General features: G+C 37.9%; 1 protein-coding gene across 1 annotated transcript; it reads right to left on the bottom strand.

The window, feature by feature from the left end:
- Window positions 1-9,886: 9,886 nt before the first annotated feature.
- Window positions 9,887-11,101, bottom strand: LOC111627548. Its single transcript, XM_023371146.1, has one exon. It carries the CDS (start codon window positions 11,099-11,101, stop codon window positions 9,887-9,889), a length of 1,215 nt encoding a protein of 404 aa, XP_023226914.1.
- Between the last annotated feature and the right edge of the window lie 8,028 nt (window positions 11,102-19,129).

The following is a 19,129-nucleotide window of genomic DNA, read 5'->3' as shown; positions in this document are numbered from 1 at the left end:
CCAGTGATCCTTCTCATCTGCCCGGGCTACGACAGATCACCCAAACTTTCGCCGTCCACAAAAGCACTGAAATTTTGGAATTGTCCAATATTGATGTAAGCATGAACTCGAACAAATAAACGGGTTTTCTCTTGTAAAACACTGGTTCTTCATTTGCCTCCTTCACTACCACCCACATATGCAGTTTCCCTTATGCTCATTCCGACACAAGATAAATTGTCTCCCCCCTTAACGTCAGCAAACTTACATCAGAAGTTATTTGTACCAGCAAGGATGAGATGCGATTGGAAACCAGAATAGCCACACCGCCACTGGCACAGTTGTGGCTATCATCATCTTTGCAGTAGAGATCGAATCCTTTTAAAGAGATATTTTCTCCAGGGTTTAGATGTGTTTCCTGGGATGCCACACAGAAAAAATGAAGTAGATGTCATCAAGTGTTTACTGTCAGAGAAGTTGTTGTGGAAACCACGACAGTTCAATTGGATTATAAAATAATCCAATGGAACTGTCGTGGTTTCCACAACAACTTCTCTGTTTGAGTCTGTGTGACAACAATCCATTATGTGTTTGAGGCAGCATTCTTTGCAAAAGTGTACCTCTTCAATTTAACTGTTGTTTTTCCTTTTAGAGGCGACGTTGGTTGGATCACTTCCATATTATTCTTTTCATCAGAAGCATCAAAAAACTCACTCATAAACTAAGCCTCCAATTTTTTAGTTTTAGAGAGAACAGCTTTCACTCTCTGCTTGTTTAGTGGGTTCTTACTAGCCTTTTTAGAACCCGGGTTTCTTGTTATTACACGTTTTAGGTAGAGGTGTTTTTGCTTTTGTATGCTCCTTTTCTAATGTTTCTTTTGATCGGAATATTAAACATTTTGCATGGTAAGAGATTCGCTTGGGGAAACAGAAATATCTGTTTGAACCCCACATATCTTTGTGGATTTCAACACTGAAGATAGATGTGCTCTAATTTTATTTTCAACCATCGCGTCTAACAAGGTTTGTAGGTAAATAGCTGCGGATAAAAATGGATAATTTTTTTCTAATCTTCACTCATCGATTATCTACTAAAGAAAACTCATCAATTCTTTTACTACTAGAAAACTTTCACTAAAAAAAATCATGTCTGACTGTGTTAAGTAACTTTTATTTTAATAATAATAATAATACCTACCTTAATTTAAATTATAATTTTTTTATAAACTAATTGTAGAATTTGATTTTGATTTTGAGATAAAAAATAAGAAAAAAGGTCCCATACCCAAAACGGGCAAGGCTGGTTAAAACAGAAAATCAAAATTTGATTTGGATCTAACTGCCGAGAAAAATAAAAAGATAAAACTTCCTGAGATTAAAGTTAAGATTAGTGAATCCGAGAAAATCGAGTTACAGGAATTTCAGTCAAATTTCTATGTATCTCTCACAAAAGCCGAAAGATCATACCTGCCTAACAAATATAACATCAACGTAAAAGACATTAGCAAGTATAAACAAGCACTCAATGCTATGGGACAGCATTTGGAGGAATATACCAAATTTTAATAGTATGTTTTTTATCGTATGGTATAATGGTTTTTCTATACAAAATTATTAATTGTATAATGTTTTATAGTAAGGTATAATGGTTTTATCATATAATTTTTCTATGATAATATCATATAACAGTTTTTAAAAGTATATAAAATTTGTGTGATAATATTCTAATTACGATTTTAAAAATGGTTTTCACATTTGTATTAAGAAAAAAGCTTTCAAAGGGTATGTCAGAAGTTATATAGCATTTATCTATAATTATACAGATCTTAGTATTTTATAACAGCTTTTTTAAAATTTGTGTGATGATATTATAATTACGATTTTTTAAAAATGGTTTTTACATTTGTATTAAGAAAAAAGCTTTCAAAGGGTATGTCAGAAGTTATAGAGCATTTATCTTTAATTATACAGATCCTAGTATTTTATTTGAAAATATTAGACACACTATTTATAATATTTTGACTAATGATGATTTAATTTCAAGGATGAAATTTTTATTAAATCTAAAGATAAAATTTATAAAATATTCAGAAAATGAAACTATTACGTATCAGGATGTGTTTTTCTCCAGTCGAGTAGAACATATTTTATCTCGGTATATGATCGATGAAAGGTTAACAAATGCTTTTGATACAATTTTAAACTTCATTGATCAGTTTATAAAAAACGGATCAGGGTGGATAATTAAGGAAATTATATTTTTAGATATTCATTTAGGAATTTATAAGGCTGAGAGTGGTGGATGTGGTAATATCATCCTACCAAAACATTTAATTAATAAGCACTGTTTGCTGAATATTAAATCTAGTGATAATCAATGTTTTTTATACTGTATAATTGCTACTTTGTATCCAAATACTAACAACAAAAATTCAATTTATTCGTACAGGAAATTTTTGAAATATTTAAATACAAATACTCTAAATTTTCCAATAAATATTAAAAATATTCCGTCATTCGAAAAAAATAATGGTTTAAAAATTCANAAAATGTTGTAACCAATTACCCTGTTTATTTATATATATAAAAATAAAACTATATACTAATACCGAGTTTTTTTTATAGAATTCAAACACATTACACCACTTGAGTGGGAAAAATTCTCGAGTTTACCAATGGATGAAAATAATATCAGACATTTTAAAAACTACATTAAATGGAAGATTAAAAGCCAGAAAACCGATTTCATTTCCGAATTCACAAATAATTTCAAATGGGAATTAATATGGAAAAATTATATATTTACTACTACATTTATCAAAAATCATATTAAACATGCTAAATGGGGTGTAATTTCAAAAATCAAATATTAGATAAAAGATTCATGGATAAGATTTCAAACGATCTTAATTAAAATAAAATAGCGAAATTTCAACTTCTCTGATAATTTTATTATGAAATATATTGATAAATTAAATATGAGAATAGTATTAAAATATCAGCGATTAAAAACCAATACTCTGCATGAATTACAAGATTTTCTCCACTGGGATTTGGTTTCTTGTTATCAAATACTAAACGAAGATTATTCACAATTTCAAATACCATCTTTTCTAGTGTTATATTATTAAATATCAAAACCTAGATCATAAATATATCACTGAAAATTCTCACTATTTGCTAGTCTATATACTTCAAGATATTAGTAACATCGTTGACGATATAATGGAAAAATTTAGTCTTCATAAAGTTTCCACAGCCTCAAATTAGTAAAAAAATAGACTAAATAACAAAACTTTTGGGCCCAACAGTGACCAAGCAATCTTGGTTCTCTGAACACTAAGTTCAGTCAAGGATTCACGCTTCACTCGGACAGGCTAACCACCTGGTATTTTCCAGCTTTTCTCCACATCTGTAACACCTAAATAGGGGCCTGTTTCTGTTGAAAAGACCTCCCAGAATACATCCCACCTAGACAGATTGCCAAAGTATCGCGCTGCCATAACTAAACAAACACAAAACTTTCCGCTGATCATCAAACTTCTATATTCTGCAAAATACATACCTAGGTTATTAACAAAAGTAAACAACAAAAACGGCTGCTCACAACAAAAAAATCTTACAATCATCAAAGCATACAAATACTATCAGAATTTAGCATATACATTATATAAAATAACAAAGAATCAACAACGTGTATATACATAATAAAAACAGACAACACACAAAAAAAGTGAAAAATAAGTAAATAAATAATTAAAACTTTGTAGAAATTAGTGACCTTTAAAGAGTCCAATACATTATATACATTAGACCTCTGATCCAGAATTACTGTTGAACAGCCTGTCCCAAAATACAGTCTATACCTGATCTCAAAGGCAGAACAATCAAGCAGTATGTGTTTTATAATAAGATGACAGTTGCAATACTGGCATACTGGTTGCTCGTCACCCTTCAAAAAGTACTAATGAGTCAACCGAGTATGTCCAATTCTCAAACAAGTAAAAATAACCTCAGATCTGCTGTCATAGGGTTTCTTATGTGTGTAATTTTCTACCATCAGTTTGATCTCGTATAGTTTATTGTGGACTTGTGCATTCCACACATTTTGCCATCTCTCCGCTAGTCGTTCTTTAACAGCCAGCTACAAATAACCTCTTTCAGTCAACGTTGTATGCTGAGAAAAACTTGCTGACTTTGCAGCTCCATCAGTTTCTTCATTTCCTCTTATACATACATGGTCTATGACTCAACAAAATTTTATAGAAAAATTCTTCCCAAAAAAAAGCAAATCAGATTATGGATTTTAATCACTATAGAGTCAGAACTAGGTTCAGATGACATCAAAGTCTGAAGTACACTAACTGAGTCAGTGTAAATCACGCAGCAACGATGACATTTCCTATTTATATACTTTAGGGCTAAATAAATAGCCTGCAACTCCGCAGAAAAAATGAAAGAATTTGGTGCAATTTGTTCTGCCACAATTACATTTTGGCAAACAAAGTCTAAGCACACATAGTTATCAGATTTAGATCCGTCAGTATATATTAAAATTAGATTCCTGTCAGTGTTGAATTTCCGCGAAGTGCTGTTTGTAGACATAGTCTAGGGTGGATTACTTAGAAAATTGCTTTAAGCTAAAATCAACATTTATCACAGAAGCTGACCAAGGTGATATACTATAAACTTCCAGCTGTGAAATGTTGCCTGTGTTCAGATCAATCGTGCTGCTCACATTCTCCATTCTTATGGCTAATGAAGGGACACTACTTGGGGTAGCTTCAAATAACCTTTTCAGCTGAGTATCTAATATTGTACAATCAACTGAAGATTTACTAAAGGATTTTTGTTTTATATAATAAAAAAGAGACAACTGTTCTCTCCTAAGAGAAAGTGGAAGCTGATAAGCACCCACATACAAACTTTGTACACGCGAAGTTCGAAAAGCACAAGTGCACAAACACAGTGCTTGATGGTGGATTAGATCCAGCATCCAAAGAGTAGATTCTCACGCACAGCCATAAACAATGCAACCGTAGTCTAGCTTAGACCGGACAATGGCCCTATAAATCCTGACCATCGAAACTTTGTCTGCTCCCCAAGATGAGCAGCATAGTACCTTTAAAAGGTTTAGAAATTTAAGATATCTACTCTTCAAGTTGTGCAAATGTAGCAAAAATGTCAGTTTTGGGTCAAAATAAACACCCAATAACTTATCTTCATTCACCATTGGAATTTTATCCCCATTTAGGTAAATTTCCGCATCAAGGTGCAAACCATGCCTTTGGCAAAAGTGAATGCATGATGTCTTCGCTGCATTAAATGTAAACCCATTGGTCTTGGACCAATTATATATGTGATTTAGGGAAGTTTGAAGTTGTCTCTCAATGAAACTCATATTACTAGACTGACAGGAGATCTGAAAGTCATCCACATACAGAGTGTTTCACACTGGGAGAAACACAGTTAGCTATACTGTTAATTTTGATTAGAAACAGAGTCACGCTCAAAATAGAACCTTGAGGTACACCTTCTTGTGTGAAGAGCCTAAATAAAGTGTTGCCCATCCTGACTTGGAATCTACAATTCTGTAAATAGTTTTTATGAACATTGGCAAATTACCCCGCAATCCAAATTGGTACAGATCACAGTCTCCCATAACGCCAACAGCAATCATAGGCCTTCTCTATATCAAAAAACACAGACACGAAGTGATTTCATCTAACAAATGCTTCGCGTATACATGTTTCAAGGTTTACTAAGTTATCAGTGTTACTTCTGTTCCTACGAACACCACTCTGATTTGGTGAAAAGTATTCCTTTTTCTCTAAGAGATACATTAGACGTCTGTTTACCATCCTCTCAAAAAGTTTACAGAGACAACTTGTCTAAGAGATAGGTCTATAATTAGAGGGATTCTTGCGTTCTTTACCTGGCTTGGGAATGGGGATAATGATAGATAGCCTCCAAGAGTCAGGAAAAGTATGTTCCGTCCATATTCTGTTAAACAGATTTAGAAGATTACAAAGAGAATTGTTTGACAGATTTTTAATCATGCTGTAATAAATTTTATCTCGGCCTACAGCACTATTCCCAGAGCGAGAGGTTGGTTGGTTGGTTTTGGTTTTTTGGCGCAAGAGCCATATAGGCTAAGCTGCGCCAAAGCAAATGGCGAAAAATTTTTATATAACNTGTGTTTAACACTTACAGCACAGTTGCAGTGCTGACATACTGTTCGTCATCTCCCTTCAAAAGTTATTGATGAGTCAGTCGAGTGTGTCCAATTCTCAAACGAGTAAGGATAACCTCAGATCTCCTATCATATTGCCTATTATGTGTCCAATTTTATACCAAAAATTTGATCTTGTAAAGTTTATTGTGGATTTGTGCATTCCACATGATTTGCCATCTCTCTGCTAGTCGTTTTTTAACGACCAGCTTAAAATCACCTCCTTCAATACGCATTGTATGCTGTGAAGGACATGCTGACTTAGCAGCTGTATCAGCTTCTTCATTACCTCTTATACCCAAGTGGCCTGGGACCCAACAAAACTTCACAAAAAAATTTCTCGTAGTGAGATGACAAATTAGTTTTCAAATTTTAATAACTATAAAGTGAGAACTACGTTCATACGAGATCAAAGCCTGCAGTGCACTAACTGAGTCAGTGTAAATCACGCAGCAACGATGACCTTTCCGATTTATATACTTTAAAGCTAAATAAATAGCCTGCAACTCAGCAGAAAAGATGGGAAAATTCGGTGCTATTTGTTCTGCCACAATTTTATCCTGGCAAACAAAGGCTAAGCCAACATAGTAATCCGATTTAGATCCATCGGTATATATAGGAATTATATTCCTGTTACGATGCTGAATTTTTGCGAAGTACTGTCTATAGACGCAGTCTGGCGTGGTTTCTTTAGGGAACTGCTTTAAGCTTAAATCAACATCGATCGGTGAAGTTGACCAAGGTGGGATACGTATGCACCCAGAAGAAATCGAGCCACAGTCACGAAAGTCGGTACGAATGTAGTCTGGTAAGAGATATGCAAATTATAAAAATTTTGTCGCCAATGAGACAAGGTTAACGGTGGTACGAGCATATGATATGTGCAGCTGGGAAAGTTTAAAAGCATGAGTGCTCGCGCTGTAGGGCTATTTAAACGAATCTGTCAACTTGGATGAATGGTATTGTGAATAGAGGTGCCTCAGAGACTTAACAGGCAGCAGTACAAGCAGTTGATGGAGTTTGAAAGGGGCCATATAGTAAGCCTCAGAGAAGCTGGTTGGTTGAACAAGCGTATCGGCCGCCACCTCTGTCGAAGCGATATGGTACTTGCTCGGTGTTGGCAATAGTGGATGACGGAAGGGAGAGTCTACCATCATGCAGGGTCAGGACGTCCCAGACACACAAATGAGCGCGAGGATCGTGCAATCAGAAGAGCGGCAATGTCCGCACCAACAACATCGCTATCATTGATTCAACGCCATTTACCACCTTCCAGGCATCCGGTGGCATCAAGAAAAACCATTAGGAGACAACTGGCTGAAGCTGGTATAAGGTGCCAACGTCCATTAAGACGCTTACCACTGACCCCACATCATAAGCAGTGTCAATTGGATTTTTGCCTACCTCAGGCAAGTTGGAGTGTGACCGACTAGAGGCGTGTGGTCTTCAGCGATGAATCCCGATTCAGTCCGAGTGCTGATCACCACTGAACACGCATGTGGCTTGGCCAGCGGTCCGGTCCGGCATTTGTTGTCGAGCGGCATACAGCGATTACACAAGGTGTGACAGTGCATGGAGTGATTTGTTATGACACACGATCACCTCTAGTTGTCCTTCAAGGCAACATGACGGGTCGCAATTACGTGGATAGCATTTTAACGCCGGTTGTACTGCCTATTCTATCAAGTCGCCCAGGTGCCATTTATCAGCAGGATAACGCTCAACTACATACTGCGAGACTCTCCCAACAATGTCTTCAAGGATATGATGTAATTCCATCGCCTGCCAGGTCACCAGATCTCTCGCCAATAGAGCACGTCTGGAACGTGTTCGGAAGGCAAATGCAGCCGTCTCGTGATACAAGTGAATTAACTGCCCAGTTGCAAAGATTATGGCGTGATCTTCCGCAAGGGGTCATAGGTGACCTAATTGATTCGATGCCATGCCGTGTTTCGGCTTGTATAGCTGCCAGAGGTGGCTTTACTACTTACTCATTTGTAACGTTTTTCATGCCATAACTTCTTAATAAAATAATCTTTTGTACTGATTTTTTAATCATTTGCATATGTCTTACTAGTCTACATTCTTACCGACTTTCATGATTGTGACTCAATTTCTTCTGGGTGCATACATTTTTTGCGACAGAGTGTATAAAGAAGTTTTATTTAATACCGAACTATTGAGACATCAGCAGTACAGTATTAAAAGTAAAAACCATGTTGTAACAACATATCTTCAAAATAAAATCTCTCTCTCACCATTTTATAAAACAAATTTATTTCTGATAATGGTATAGATGTGATATCGTTCAGGTTGGTTGGTTGGTAATGGTTTTTTGGCACAAGAGCCATATAGGCTAAGCTGCGCCATAACAAATGGTAAATAATTATAAACGTCACAAATAAAAAACATATGACAAATATAAATAAATAAACAACAGCAACAGCAACATACATATTAATAACAAACAAGAACAAGCAAAAGGCTAAAAGATAAATAAATAGATATATAAATAAATAAAGAATTAAATTNGATTATTGTGCCATTATTTTCCAGCATGGACAGAGAGTGAGAAGCATATTTCCCATTAATTTTATGGATTTTATCCCAGACTGCTTTTGAGCTAGATGATGATGTTATGCTAGAAACATACTTCCGCCAAGAATCCCTTTGGCTTTGCCTTCTAACTCTTCTGGCATTTGCCTTTGCTTTTTTAAAAGCAATCAAATTTCTAGCAGTGGGGTATCTTCTGAATATATCCCCCATGCTTTCTTTTGTGCTTTAAATGCGGCCTCACAATTCTGGTTCCACCATGGTTTCGGATGCTTTGGGTATCTTGTTGATGTTTTCCCCATTGTTTTTTCAGCTGCCTGAATAATACTAAAAGTGACAACTTCAACTGCATCATTGATATCAGCAGTATTGACCATTTCCTCAGTGATATTAGCCAAAGAGGAAAATGCAGGCCAATCTGCTGTTTCCAGTTTCCAGCGTGGTGGACGGGCTGTTTCACAGCTTTCTCTGCCTTGGTATTTTAGAAATATTGGGAAGTGGTCGCTAGAGAGTGGATTAGATCCAACCTCCCATATAAATGCTGAGAACAGGTTTGGGCTAGCTAAGGACAAATCAATGACAGTGAACGTTCTTGTTGGAGTATGAAAGTATGTCACTTCTCCCGTATTAAATAAATATAGTTGCTGATTGCTTATGAAACGTTCAATGGCTCCGCCTCGACGATTGATGTCGGGACTGCCCCACATAGGATTGTGGCCATTGAAATCTCCCAATAAAAGGAATGGAGTTGGCAGCTGTTCAACTAATGCATCCAATTCATCCTCATTGACTCTGACATCTGGTGGCAAGTATATAGAACAAATTGTGACAGTAACTCCAATAGATATTCTGACTGCCACAGCTTGCAAATCAGTGGTGATTTGTACCGGCAAGGATGGGATGTGATTTGAAACTACAATAGCCACACCTCCACTGGCACGGTTGTGGCTATCATCGTCCTTGCGGTAGAGATGGAATCCTTTTAAAGTAATGCTTTCTCCAGGTTTCAAATGAGTCTCCTGGAGTGCCACATAGAGAGATGAGGTAGATGACGTCAAGTGTTTAATGTCAGAGAAGTTGTTGCGGAAACCACGACAGTTCCATTGGATTATTTTATAATCCATTATGTGTTTGAGGCAGCATTCTTTGCGAGGGTATCCCTCTTTAATTTAATAGGGGGTTTCTCTTTTGAAGGTGACATTGGTTTCGTAACCTCCTTGTGAGTCTCTTCTTCAGAGAAGTCAGAGAACTCACTCATAGATTGAGCCTCTAATTTTTTAGATTTAGAGAGAGCAGCTTTCACTCTCTGTTTGTTTAACGGGTTCTTAATTGCCTTTTTGAAACCCAGGTTTCGTGTTATTACCCCTGTTTTAGGTAGGGGTGTTTTCAGTTTTATATTTTCTTTTTCTGGTGTTTGGGTGGATGGTGTAAGTAAACATTTTGCATGACGTGTGAGAGATTCATTTGGGGAAACAGAAATATCTGTTTGAACCCCACATGTCTTTGTAGACTTCAAAGCAGCTGCAAATGTCTTCTGTTTCAAGGGGACACTTAAAGTGACCATGGGCCGAGCCTCTGGATCCGATATGTTGTTAACTGTTTTTATGCGCTGAATCTCTTTCTCTCTTTGCCATGCAGGGCATTTCCGAGAGTAGGCAGGATGGGCATCCTTGCAGTTTACACAGCATGGAGTGCTGGTACACTCAGTACTCTGGTGGCCTTCAACTCCACACTGTGCACATAAACTTTTGCCTCGACAGGATGTTTGGGAATGTCCAAATCGCTGGCATTTGAAACAACGCAGCGAGTTTGGAATATATGGACGAACCGAACAGCGCAAATATCCTGCGGTAAGAAAGGATGGTAATGTTGGTTTATTAAATGTGACAATTAGATGTTTTGTAGGAATTATCTTGCCATCTCGACGAATGGAGATGCATCGTACGGCAGTAACTCCTTGATCTGAAAGGCCGATCTGAATATCTGATTCGTCCTCACACATCAAATCGATTTCAGATATCACACCACGTGATGAGTTCAAACTTGTGTGTGGTGTGATAATGACTTGTATGTCTCCTAGAGATTTCATTTTCAATAGTTTTTCAGATTGTTGAGGGGAGGCTGCTTCTACTAGCAGATCTCCTGATCTCAACTTTTGGATTTTTTTAAGATGCCCAATGGTAGATTCAAAAAGTTTCTGAATCAAAAAGGGGGAACGTTTAGAAAGAGTTGTTTCTCCCATAGCATGCACTATGAGATAGGCTGGTTGGTTGGAGGAACTGTCCTCCTTTGGTGGTAGTGCATTGGTACATGATTTTTTTAGTTTTAATGAATCCATATTTAAAAATAAGTATTCAGCTCCTAGTGACCCCACCCACCACGGGGCCCAACAAGGGGATGCCGTCACATGGGAGAGTCCCATTGACCGTCACACCAGGGTTTCCCAGGAGCTATACCCTCACAATGCAGTCAAGAAGAGCACATCTTGTCTGTCGTGTCTGCCCGGTCTGCATCGATCAGTTGACTCCAAGCCGAAATGAAGAATGACTCAACGACCAGCCGATTGACTCAAACAGAGCCTGGTTTGAGCCTCCCGTTTATCCGAAGCAGAGGCCAAAGCAGTGTGTTGGGGACGTTATGTTGCCCCTCAACTACCAGGATCCCCCTTTCCGGCATACAGGACACCACGCACGGCAAACACGTGGGTGGGCGTTCAGATCCCACGGATGGTAAAGAAGAGTATCTAAACCATATCTGGGAGGTCCCCTCACCATGGACAGGAACCCACATCGAGGGGCCCAGAGCGAGAGATCTCTGTATGTAATTCAATTTTAGTGAATGGCACATTATATTCCTCATTAGATTAGGAGTGGAAGTTTAAATGTTGTTTTTCAGGTTGGGCTTTATAAACCTGAAAATTCTTTGAACACATAATATTGCTGGATGAAGCAAAAAATGTTTCACCCAATAAATCAGCAATACCCTGTATGTCGCTGATTGTTGTGCCATTATTTTTCAGCATAGACAGGGAGTGGGAAGCATATTTCCCATTAATTTTGTGGATTTTATCCCAGACTGCTTTTGAGCTAGTGGAAGATGTTATGCTAGAAACATACTTCCTCCAAGAATCCCTTTGGCTTTGCCTTCTTATTCTTCTGGCATTTGCCTTCGCTTTTTGAAAAGCTATCAAATTTCTACGTATCTTCTAAAAATTTCCCATGCTTTCTTTTGTGCTTTAAATGCTGCCTCGCAATTCTGATTCCACCATGGTTTCGGATGTTTTGGATATCTAGTTGATGTCTTCCCCATTGTTTTTTCAGCTGCCTGAATAATACTGGAAGTGACAACTTCAACTGCTCATTAATATCAGCAATATTCATCCTCCGTAATGTTGGCCATAGAGGAAAAAACAGGCCAATCGGCTGTTTCCAATTTCCAGCGTGGTGGACGGGCTGTTTCACAGCTTTCTCTGCCTCAAAATTTTAGAAGTATTGGGAAGTGGTCACTGGAAAGTAAATTAGATCCAATCTCCCATGTAAATGCTGAAAATAGGTTCGGGGTTGCTAGTGATAGATCAATGGCAGTGAATGTTCTTGTTGAGGCATGGAAGTATGTTACTTCTCCCGTATTAAATAAATACAGTTGCTGGTTGCCTATAAATCTTTGAATGATCCTGCCTCGACAATTAATGTCGGGACTGCCCCACATAGGATTATGGCCATTAAAATCACCTAGTAAAAGAAACGGAGTAGGCAACTGTTCAACCAAAGTATCCAATTCATCCTCGTTCACTCTAACATCTGGTGGCAAGTATATAGAGCAAACTGTGACAGTTACTCCAATAGAAATTCTGACTGCCACAGCTTGTAAATCAATGGTTATTTGTAACGGCAAAGATAAGTTTCATTTGGAAACCAGAATAGCCACACCACCACTGGCACGGTTGTGGACATCATCATCCTTGCGGTAGAGATTAAATCCTTTTAAAGAGATTTTTTCTCCAGGTTTTAGATGGATTTCCTGGAATGCCACATAGATGTGAAATTCGAAGTTCATATAATTTCATAACAAAGTAATCCTTTAAATTTTTAATAAAGGTAAATAACAAAAACACAAACAAAATGTAAAGTACTGTACATGAGAAATTTATAACTCTTTCTATTTAACTATAAACATTCTCACTATCAATCTGTGAATAGTTTACAATTATCGACAAAATTCGTCATATTGTTGTCATTCTAACACCAACTTTAACCCCACACCTGCGATAACAATTGGTCACCTGACGAATTTTCCCACCACAAAATGTATAAAAGCCATCCTCCTTCCCCTCTCACAAGAGTCACCCATCGAACGTCCAAGACAAACCTTCACTTCCCGTTGACCTACTGTACAACGCTAATTAGAAGACCTTGTGTCCAAACTCGCACCACCTTTCAGAAAGCCGGGGTATCCATCCGATACTATCCCAGAGGTATGAAATATTATTGTAAACTCTCTCTCTCATCCGCAAAGTCTAAAGAGTTTTGTATAATTTTCATTTAGTTAGCTAGTTAAATAAACTGTTGTTTTGTTTTAAATGGTCCCATTACTTGACTTTGCTAATGTCTTAGCGTTCACCCTTCTGACTCTCCTCCACTCGAGAAACGAGTAACCAAACTTTACTACCATCCCTGACAAGAAAATAGGTCACTGACCTGTGGTCAGAAGGAGAGGACTTCCTGACCTCCCCAGCGGCTCACACAGAGAGATGACGTAGATGATGTCAAGTGTTTAATGTCAGAGAAGGTGTTGCAGAAACCACGACAGTTCCATTGAATTATTTTATAATCAATTATGTGTTTGAGGCAGCATTCTTTGCAAAGGTTTCCCTCTTTAATTTCACAGGCGGTTTCTCTTTTGGAGGTTACTTTAGTTTTGAAACCTCCATATAAGGCTCTTCATCAGATATGTCAGAAAACTCACTCATGGATTGAGCTTATGATTTTTTTGAGACTTTAGAGACAGCTGCTTTCACTCTTTGTTTGTTAAGTGGGTTCTTACTGGCTTTTGTAGAGCCCACATTTCTGATTGTTACTCCTGTTTTAGTTATAGAGGTTTTGGTCTTTGAGTTCGCCTTTTCCTCTGATTGTGCAGATGGGATCAATAAACATTTTGCATGGTGAGTAAGAGCTTCAGGATACAAAAAGTATCTGTTTGAACCCCAGGTCTTAGTAGATTTCAACACACTAGCAAATGTTTTTGCTGCAATGGTGCACTAAAGTGACCATGCAACGAGCCTCTAGATATGATACGTTTTCCACAGTTTTCACTCGTTGAATCTCCTTTTCTCTTTGCCATGCAGGGCATTTCCAGGAGTAGAAAGGATGGGCATCTTTGCAGTTCACAGTGTGAAGTACTTTCACGTTCAGTGCTGTCGTGACCTTCTGTTCCACACTGTGCACATAAGCTTTTGCCTCGGCAGGAAGTCTGGGAATGTCCAAATCACTGGCATTTGAAGCAACACAGCAGATTTGGAATATACGGACGAACTGAGCAACACAAGTATCCTGCCGTAACGAAGGATGGAAATGTCAGATTGTCGAACGTGAGAATTAGATGTTTTGTGAGTATCAACTTGCCGTCTCCACAAATCGAAATGCGTCGGACAGAAGTGACACCTTGGTCCAATAGGCCGATCTGAATGTCTGATTCATCTTCAAACATCAAATCGAACTCAGATATCACACCACGTAATGAGTTCAAACTTCTGTGTGGTGTGACTAATATTCCCATGTCTCCAAGAGTCTTCATTGTCGAAAGCTTTGTTGTTTGTTGAGGAGAGGCTATTTCCACTATTAAATCCCCTGATCTCAATTTTTGTATGCTTTTTAGGTGCCCGATGGTTAATTCAAATAGCTTTTGAATAAAAAAAGGAGAACACTTAGAGAGGAGTTTTTCTCCAGTTGCGTGCACTATTAAGTAAACAGGTTGGCTAAAGGTCTTTTCTTTCGTCATAGATATTGTTGCTGTGTCAGCATGTTTTGAATTTTTTGGATCCATGATTAAAGTTTAATTATTCGGCTCCCAGTGACCCCACCCATCATGGGGCCCAACGAGGAATGCCGTCACATGGGAGACTCTCATAGACTGTCACACCAGGGTTTCCCAGGAACGATACTATCACAATACAGTCGAGAAAAGCACATCTTGTCTGACGTGTCCGCCTGGTCTGCATTGATCAGTTGACTCCAAGCCGAGGTCAAGAATGACTCAGCGACCAGCCGATTGACTCAAACAGAGCCTGATTTGAGCCTCCCGTTTATCCGAAGCAGGGGCCAAAGCAGTGTGTTGGAAATGTTATGTTGCCCCTCAACTACCAGGATCCCCCTTTCTGGCATACGGGATACCACGCATGGCAAACACATGGGTGGGCATTCAGATCCCAAGGATAGTAAAGAAGACTTACTAAACCATCTCTGGAATGTCCCCTCACCACGGAACAGAACCCACATCGAGGGGTTATTGACAAACACGCCTAGTGGTGAAACAATGAGGTTCAAGCAGCTATTAAAGAGGAGAGCAGAGGAGGTTAAAGCAGAGGAGGTTAAAGCAAAAAAATTCACCCTAAAGGCATGGAGAAAAACATGGCTTGATACTGATCTCCAACACTAGAAAAGTATAAAGTCAGCAACAAAACAAGCAGTGGCCATAGCAAAAGGCCAACAACTACCAACAGTTATATGCTCAGTTGGACATGCCAGTTGACTCTTATCCACATCACAAGCCAAATTTTCAAAAATCAGAAAAGGTCAGCCAGAGCATGGCTCATCATTTACATTAATCAGCTCCTTTACTTGCCCAAGTAATTTAAAAAGTCATTTTCTGTTTTTTACAAAGTTAATACTGAAAAATAAATTGTCGTTACCTTGAGTTGTTTAATTTTGTTCTAGAATGTTACAGTGATACAAAAAACATAACAAATGCAATGTCTATCAAACTATGGTCCACAGACGCTTCCAAGTCCGAAAAGTTTTTTGGAAACACATCCAAGATCTCATGTGATTGAGGTGAGCAAAGTTTTGAGGTAGCCTCGTGACATGTTTTGCACCTCCACTCTCCATGGCAATACTTCACGAAAGAAACGAGCTTAAGCAATAGCAATCGAATGATGCACAGTCTGTAAGTAATCCTATTGTTTTTTGTTTATAACATTTTATATATTGATCAGCAGCAAAAAGTTTGGTTTTATTTATTTTTTGGAAATGCCTATTAAATGTGTTTTTATAAAAAGAACAATGAAAGAATTCACGTAATAAAAAAAAATCAATAGTTTTACGGAAATTAAGTTGACAACTAAATAAACTTAAAATTTTTAATTATCGTTGCACTATCGATTATAGTCCACTTAAAAATGTACATAATTGCTTTTTTTTTAAGAATTTTATTGTTTCTGATGGTTAGTTAAATATTGCGAACAAGACATTCTTAATTTCAAATTTGTCGATCTTTGTAAAAAGTTCCTAAAATGGAAAAAAGAAACAGCGAGGTCATCAACAGAGATATCATCCACCACTCAAGAAATCCCATCTAAAGTNCCCCCTTTCCGGCATACGGGACACCACACACGGCAAACACGTGGGTGGGCGTTCAGATCCCAGGCATGGTAAAGAGGAGTTTCTAAACCATCTCTGGGAGGTCCCCTCACCACGGACAGGAACCCACATCCAGGGGACAACTGTTCTCTCCTAACAGATAGTAAAGGCTCATAAGCCTCCACATACAGACTTTGTACAGGAGAGGTGCGAAAGGCACCAGTGCACAAACGTAGTGCTTGATGATGGATTGGATCCAGCATCCGAAGAGTAGATTCTCATGCAGAGCCATAAACAATGCATCCATAGTCCAACTTTGAGCGGACAAGGGTCCTATAAATCCTGAGCATGGAACATTTGTCTGCTCCCCAGGATGAGCAGCATAATACATTTAGAAGGTTCAGAGATTATAAACATCTACTCTTCAAATTGCGCAAGTGCAGTAAAAATGTCAGTTTGGAATCAAATATGACTCCCAAGAACTTCGTCTCGTTGACCATTGGAATTTTAAACCCATTTAAATGAATTTCAGGATCCATGTGCAATCCACGCCTTCGGCAAAAGTGGATGCACGAGGTCTTCGTTGCATTAAATGTAAAGTCATTGGTCTTGGACCAATCGTATATGCGATTTAGGGATGTTTGCAGTTGTCTCTCAATGAAACTCATATTACTAGACTGGCAGGAGATCTGAAAGTCATCCACATACAGAGAGTTTCACACTTTAGCTATGCTGTTGACTTTGATTAGGAACAGAGTCACACTCAAAATACAACTTTGAGAATACCTTCTTCTTGAGTGAAAGGCCTAGATAAAGTGTTGCCCATCCTAACGTGGAATCTTCGATTCTGTAAAAAGTTTTTTATAAAAATTGGCAAGTTACCTCGTAATCCGAATTAATACAGATCACAAAGTATTCCGTATCGCCAGCAGCAATCGTAGGCCTTCTCTATATCAAAGAATACAGACACTAAATGCTGTCGTCGAACAAACGCTTCACGTATAATGTTTCAAGGTTTATTAAATTGTCTGTGGTACTTCTGTTCCTACGAAATCCACTCTGTTGTGGTGAAAAGTAGTTCTTTTCCTCTAAGAGGAACATTAGACGTCTATTTACCATTCTCTCGAAAAGTTTACAGAGACAACTTGTCAGAGAGATTGGTCTGTAATTAGAAGGATTCTTGTGGTCTTTACCTGGTTTGGAAGTGGGAATAATGATAGATAGCCTCCAAGAGTCAGGAAAAGTATGTTCTGTCCATATTATGTTAAACAGATGCAGGAGATTAGAAAGGGAATTGTTCGAAAGATTTTTAATCATGCTGTAGTAGATTTTATCCGGGCCTACAGCACTATTCCCTGAACAAGAGATCGCTGTATGTAATTCAATTCTAGTGAATGGCACATTATATTCCTCATTAGATGAGGAGTGAAAGTTTAAACACTTTTTTTCTCTTTGGGATTTATAATCCTGAAAATTCCTTGAATACATAATATTGCTGGATAAAGCAGAAAACGTTTCACCCAACGTATCAGCAATATCCAGTATGTCGCTGATTATTGTGCCATTATTTTCTAGCATGGACAGAGAGTGGGAAGCATATTTCCCATTAATTTTATGGATTTTATCCCAGTCTGCTTTTGAGCTAGTGGAGCATGTTATACTAGAGACATACTTCCTTCAAGAATCCCTTTGGCTTTGCCTTCATGTTCTTCTGGCATTTGCCTTTGCTTTTTGAAAAGCAACCAAATTGTTAGCAGTGGGGTACCTTCTGAAAATCCCCCATGCTTTCTTTTGTGCTTTAAATCCTGCCTCACAATTCTGGTCCCACCATGGTTTTGGATGCTTTGGATATCTAGTTGATGTGTAAGGAACCAAGTTCGAGCGTTATTTTAATTTTGCTTTTCTTTTGCTTTTATTATATTTTGTTTGGGGCTTATGTTTAGTTAGGATGAAGGTTTCCTCACCCGTCACCTTAAAAAGTTAAAAAGAGAAGATAAATCCAACTCACCAACGAAAAAAAAGAAAGCGCCATAGCTAGCAATTGCACTCACGTGCACACCCGAGCGGCAGATAGTAAGCCTGCACTGAAAGAGGGGGAAGACTCTACAGACTTTTAGAAACTTGCTAAACCTTAAAGAAAACATCCCGATAATTGTTCAAGAAAAGACTGTAAAAGGTTAACAAAGTATTGTTGGGAATTAAGCTACCAAATAAACAAGAAAAAAGTAAATGTTAGATATAAGTATGTAAATGAGGGGAGTGTCTCACTTAGAAACTGTGACGTCACCTCAGACTATAAATAGCATAGCTCAAGTAAAGAAAGCACGGGTGAGCTCCTGGAAGGGTTAAGCGTAGTCTGCTGGTAGCAGTGAACGAGGTGTCCAATAGGAAATAGTCCAAAGCGATTGCAGTTTTCAATTTGTGGATCGAGAAATAGGAAAGTCTTGAGTTGGAAAAAGATTCCTAGTATAATTGAAATGACGGTTAGGATTCGTAGTTGTAAGAATTTCTGTACCTTAAGTTAAGGATTGAGTTTTGTCGGAATTCAAAGGAAAATAGTTCTAAGTTAGAATAAGATTGAATTTTGTCGGGTTGACTTTTGGATTTTATTTGTTTGAATAAAATTGTTGTTTTGTTATAAATATTGTAAATAGTTCTTCGTAGACTTTTATTAAATACTTTTATTGATTTTTGACTAACTTGTCTTTAATTTATTTTGGTGCATGTGAAAAGTCCAGGCCTGGCAAACTAACAAACACGAACCCGCGTAAAGTACCCATTAGGTACTGACT

Source organism: Centruroides sculpturatus, unplaced genomic scaffold (genome assembly GCF_000671375.1).
Source record: "Centruroides sculpturatus isolate CEXI.00-Female unplaced genomic scaffold, Cexi_2.0 scaffold363, whole genome shotgun sequence".
Taxonomy (NCBI): domain Eukaryota; kingdom Metazoa; phylum Arthropoda; class Arachnida; order Scorpiones; family Buthidae; genus Centruroides; species Centruroides sculpturatus.
Note: the sequence above shows the minus strand (reverse complement) of the source record. Positions and strands in the feature narration are given on the sequence as shown.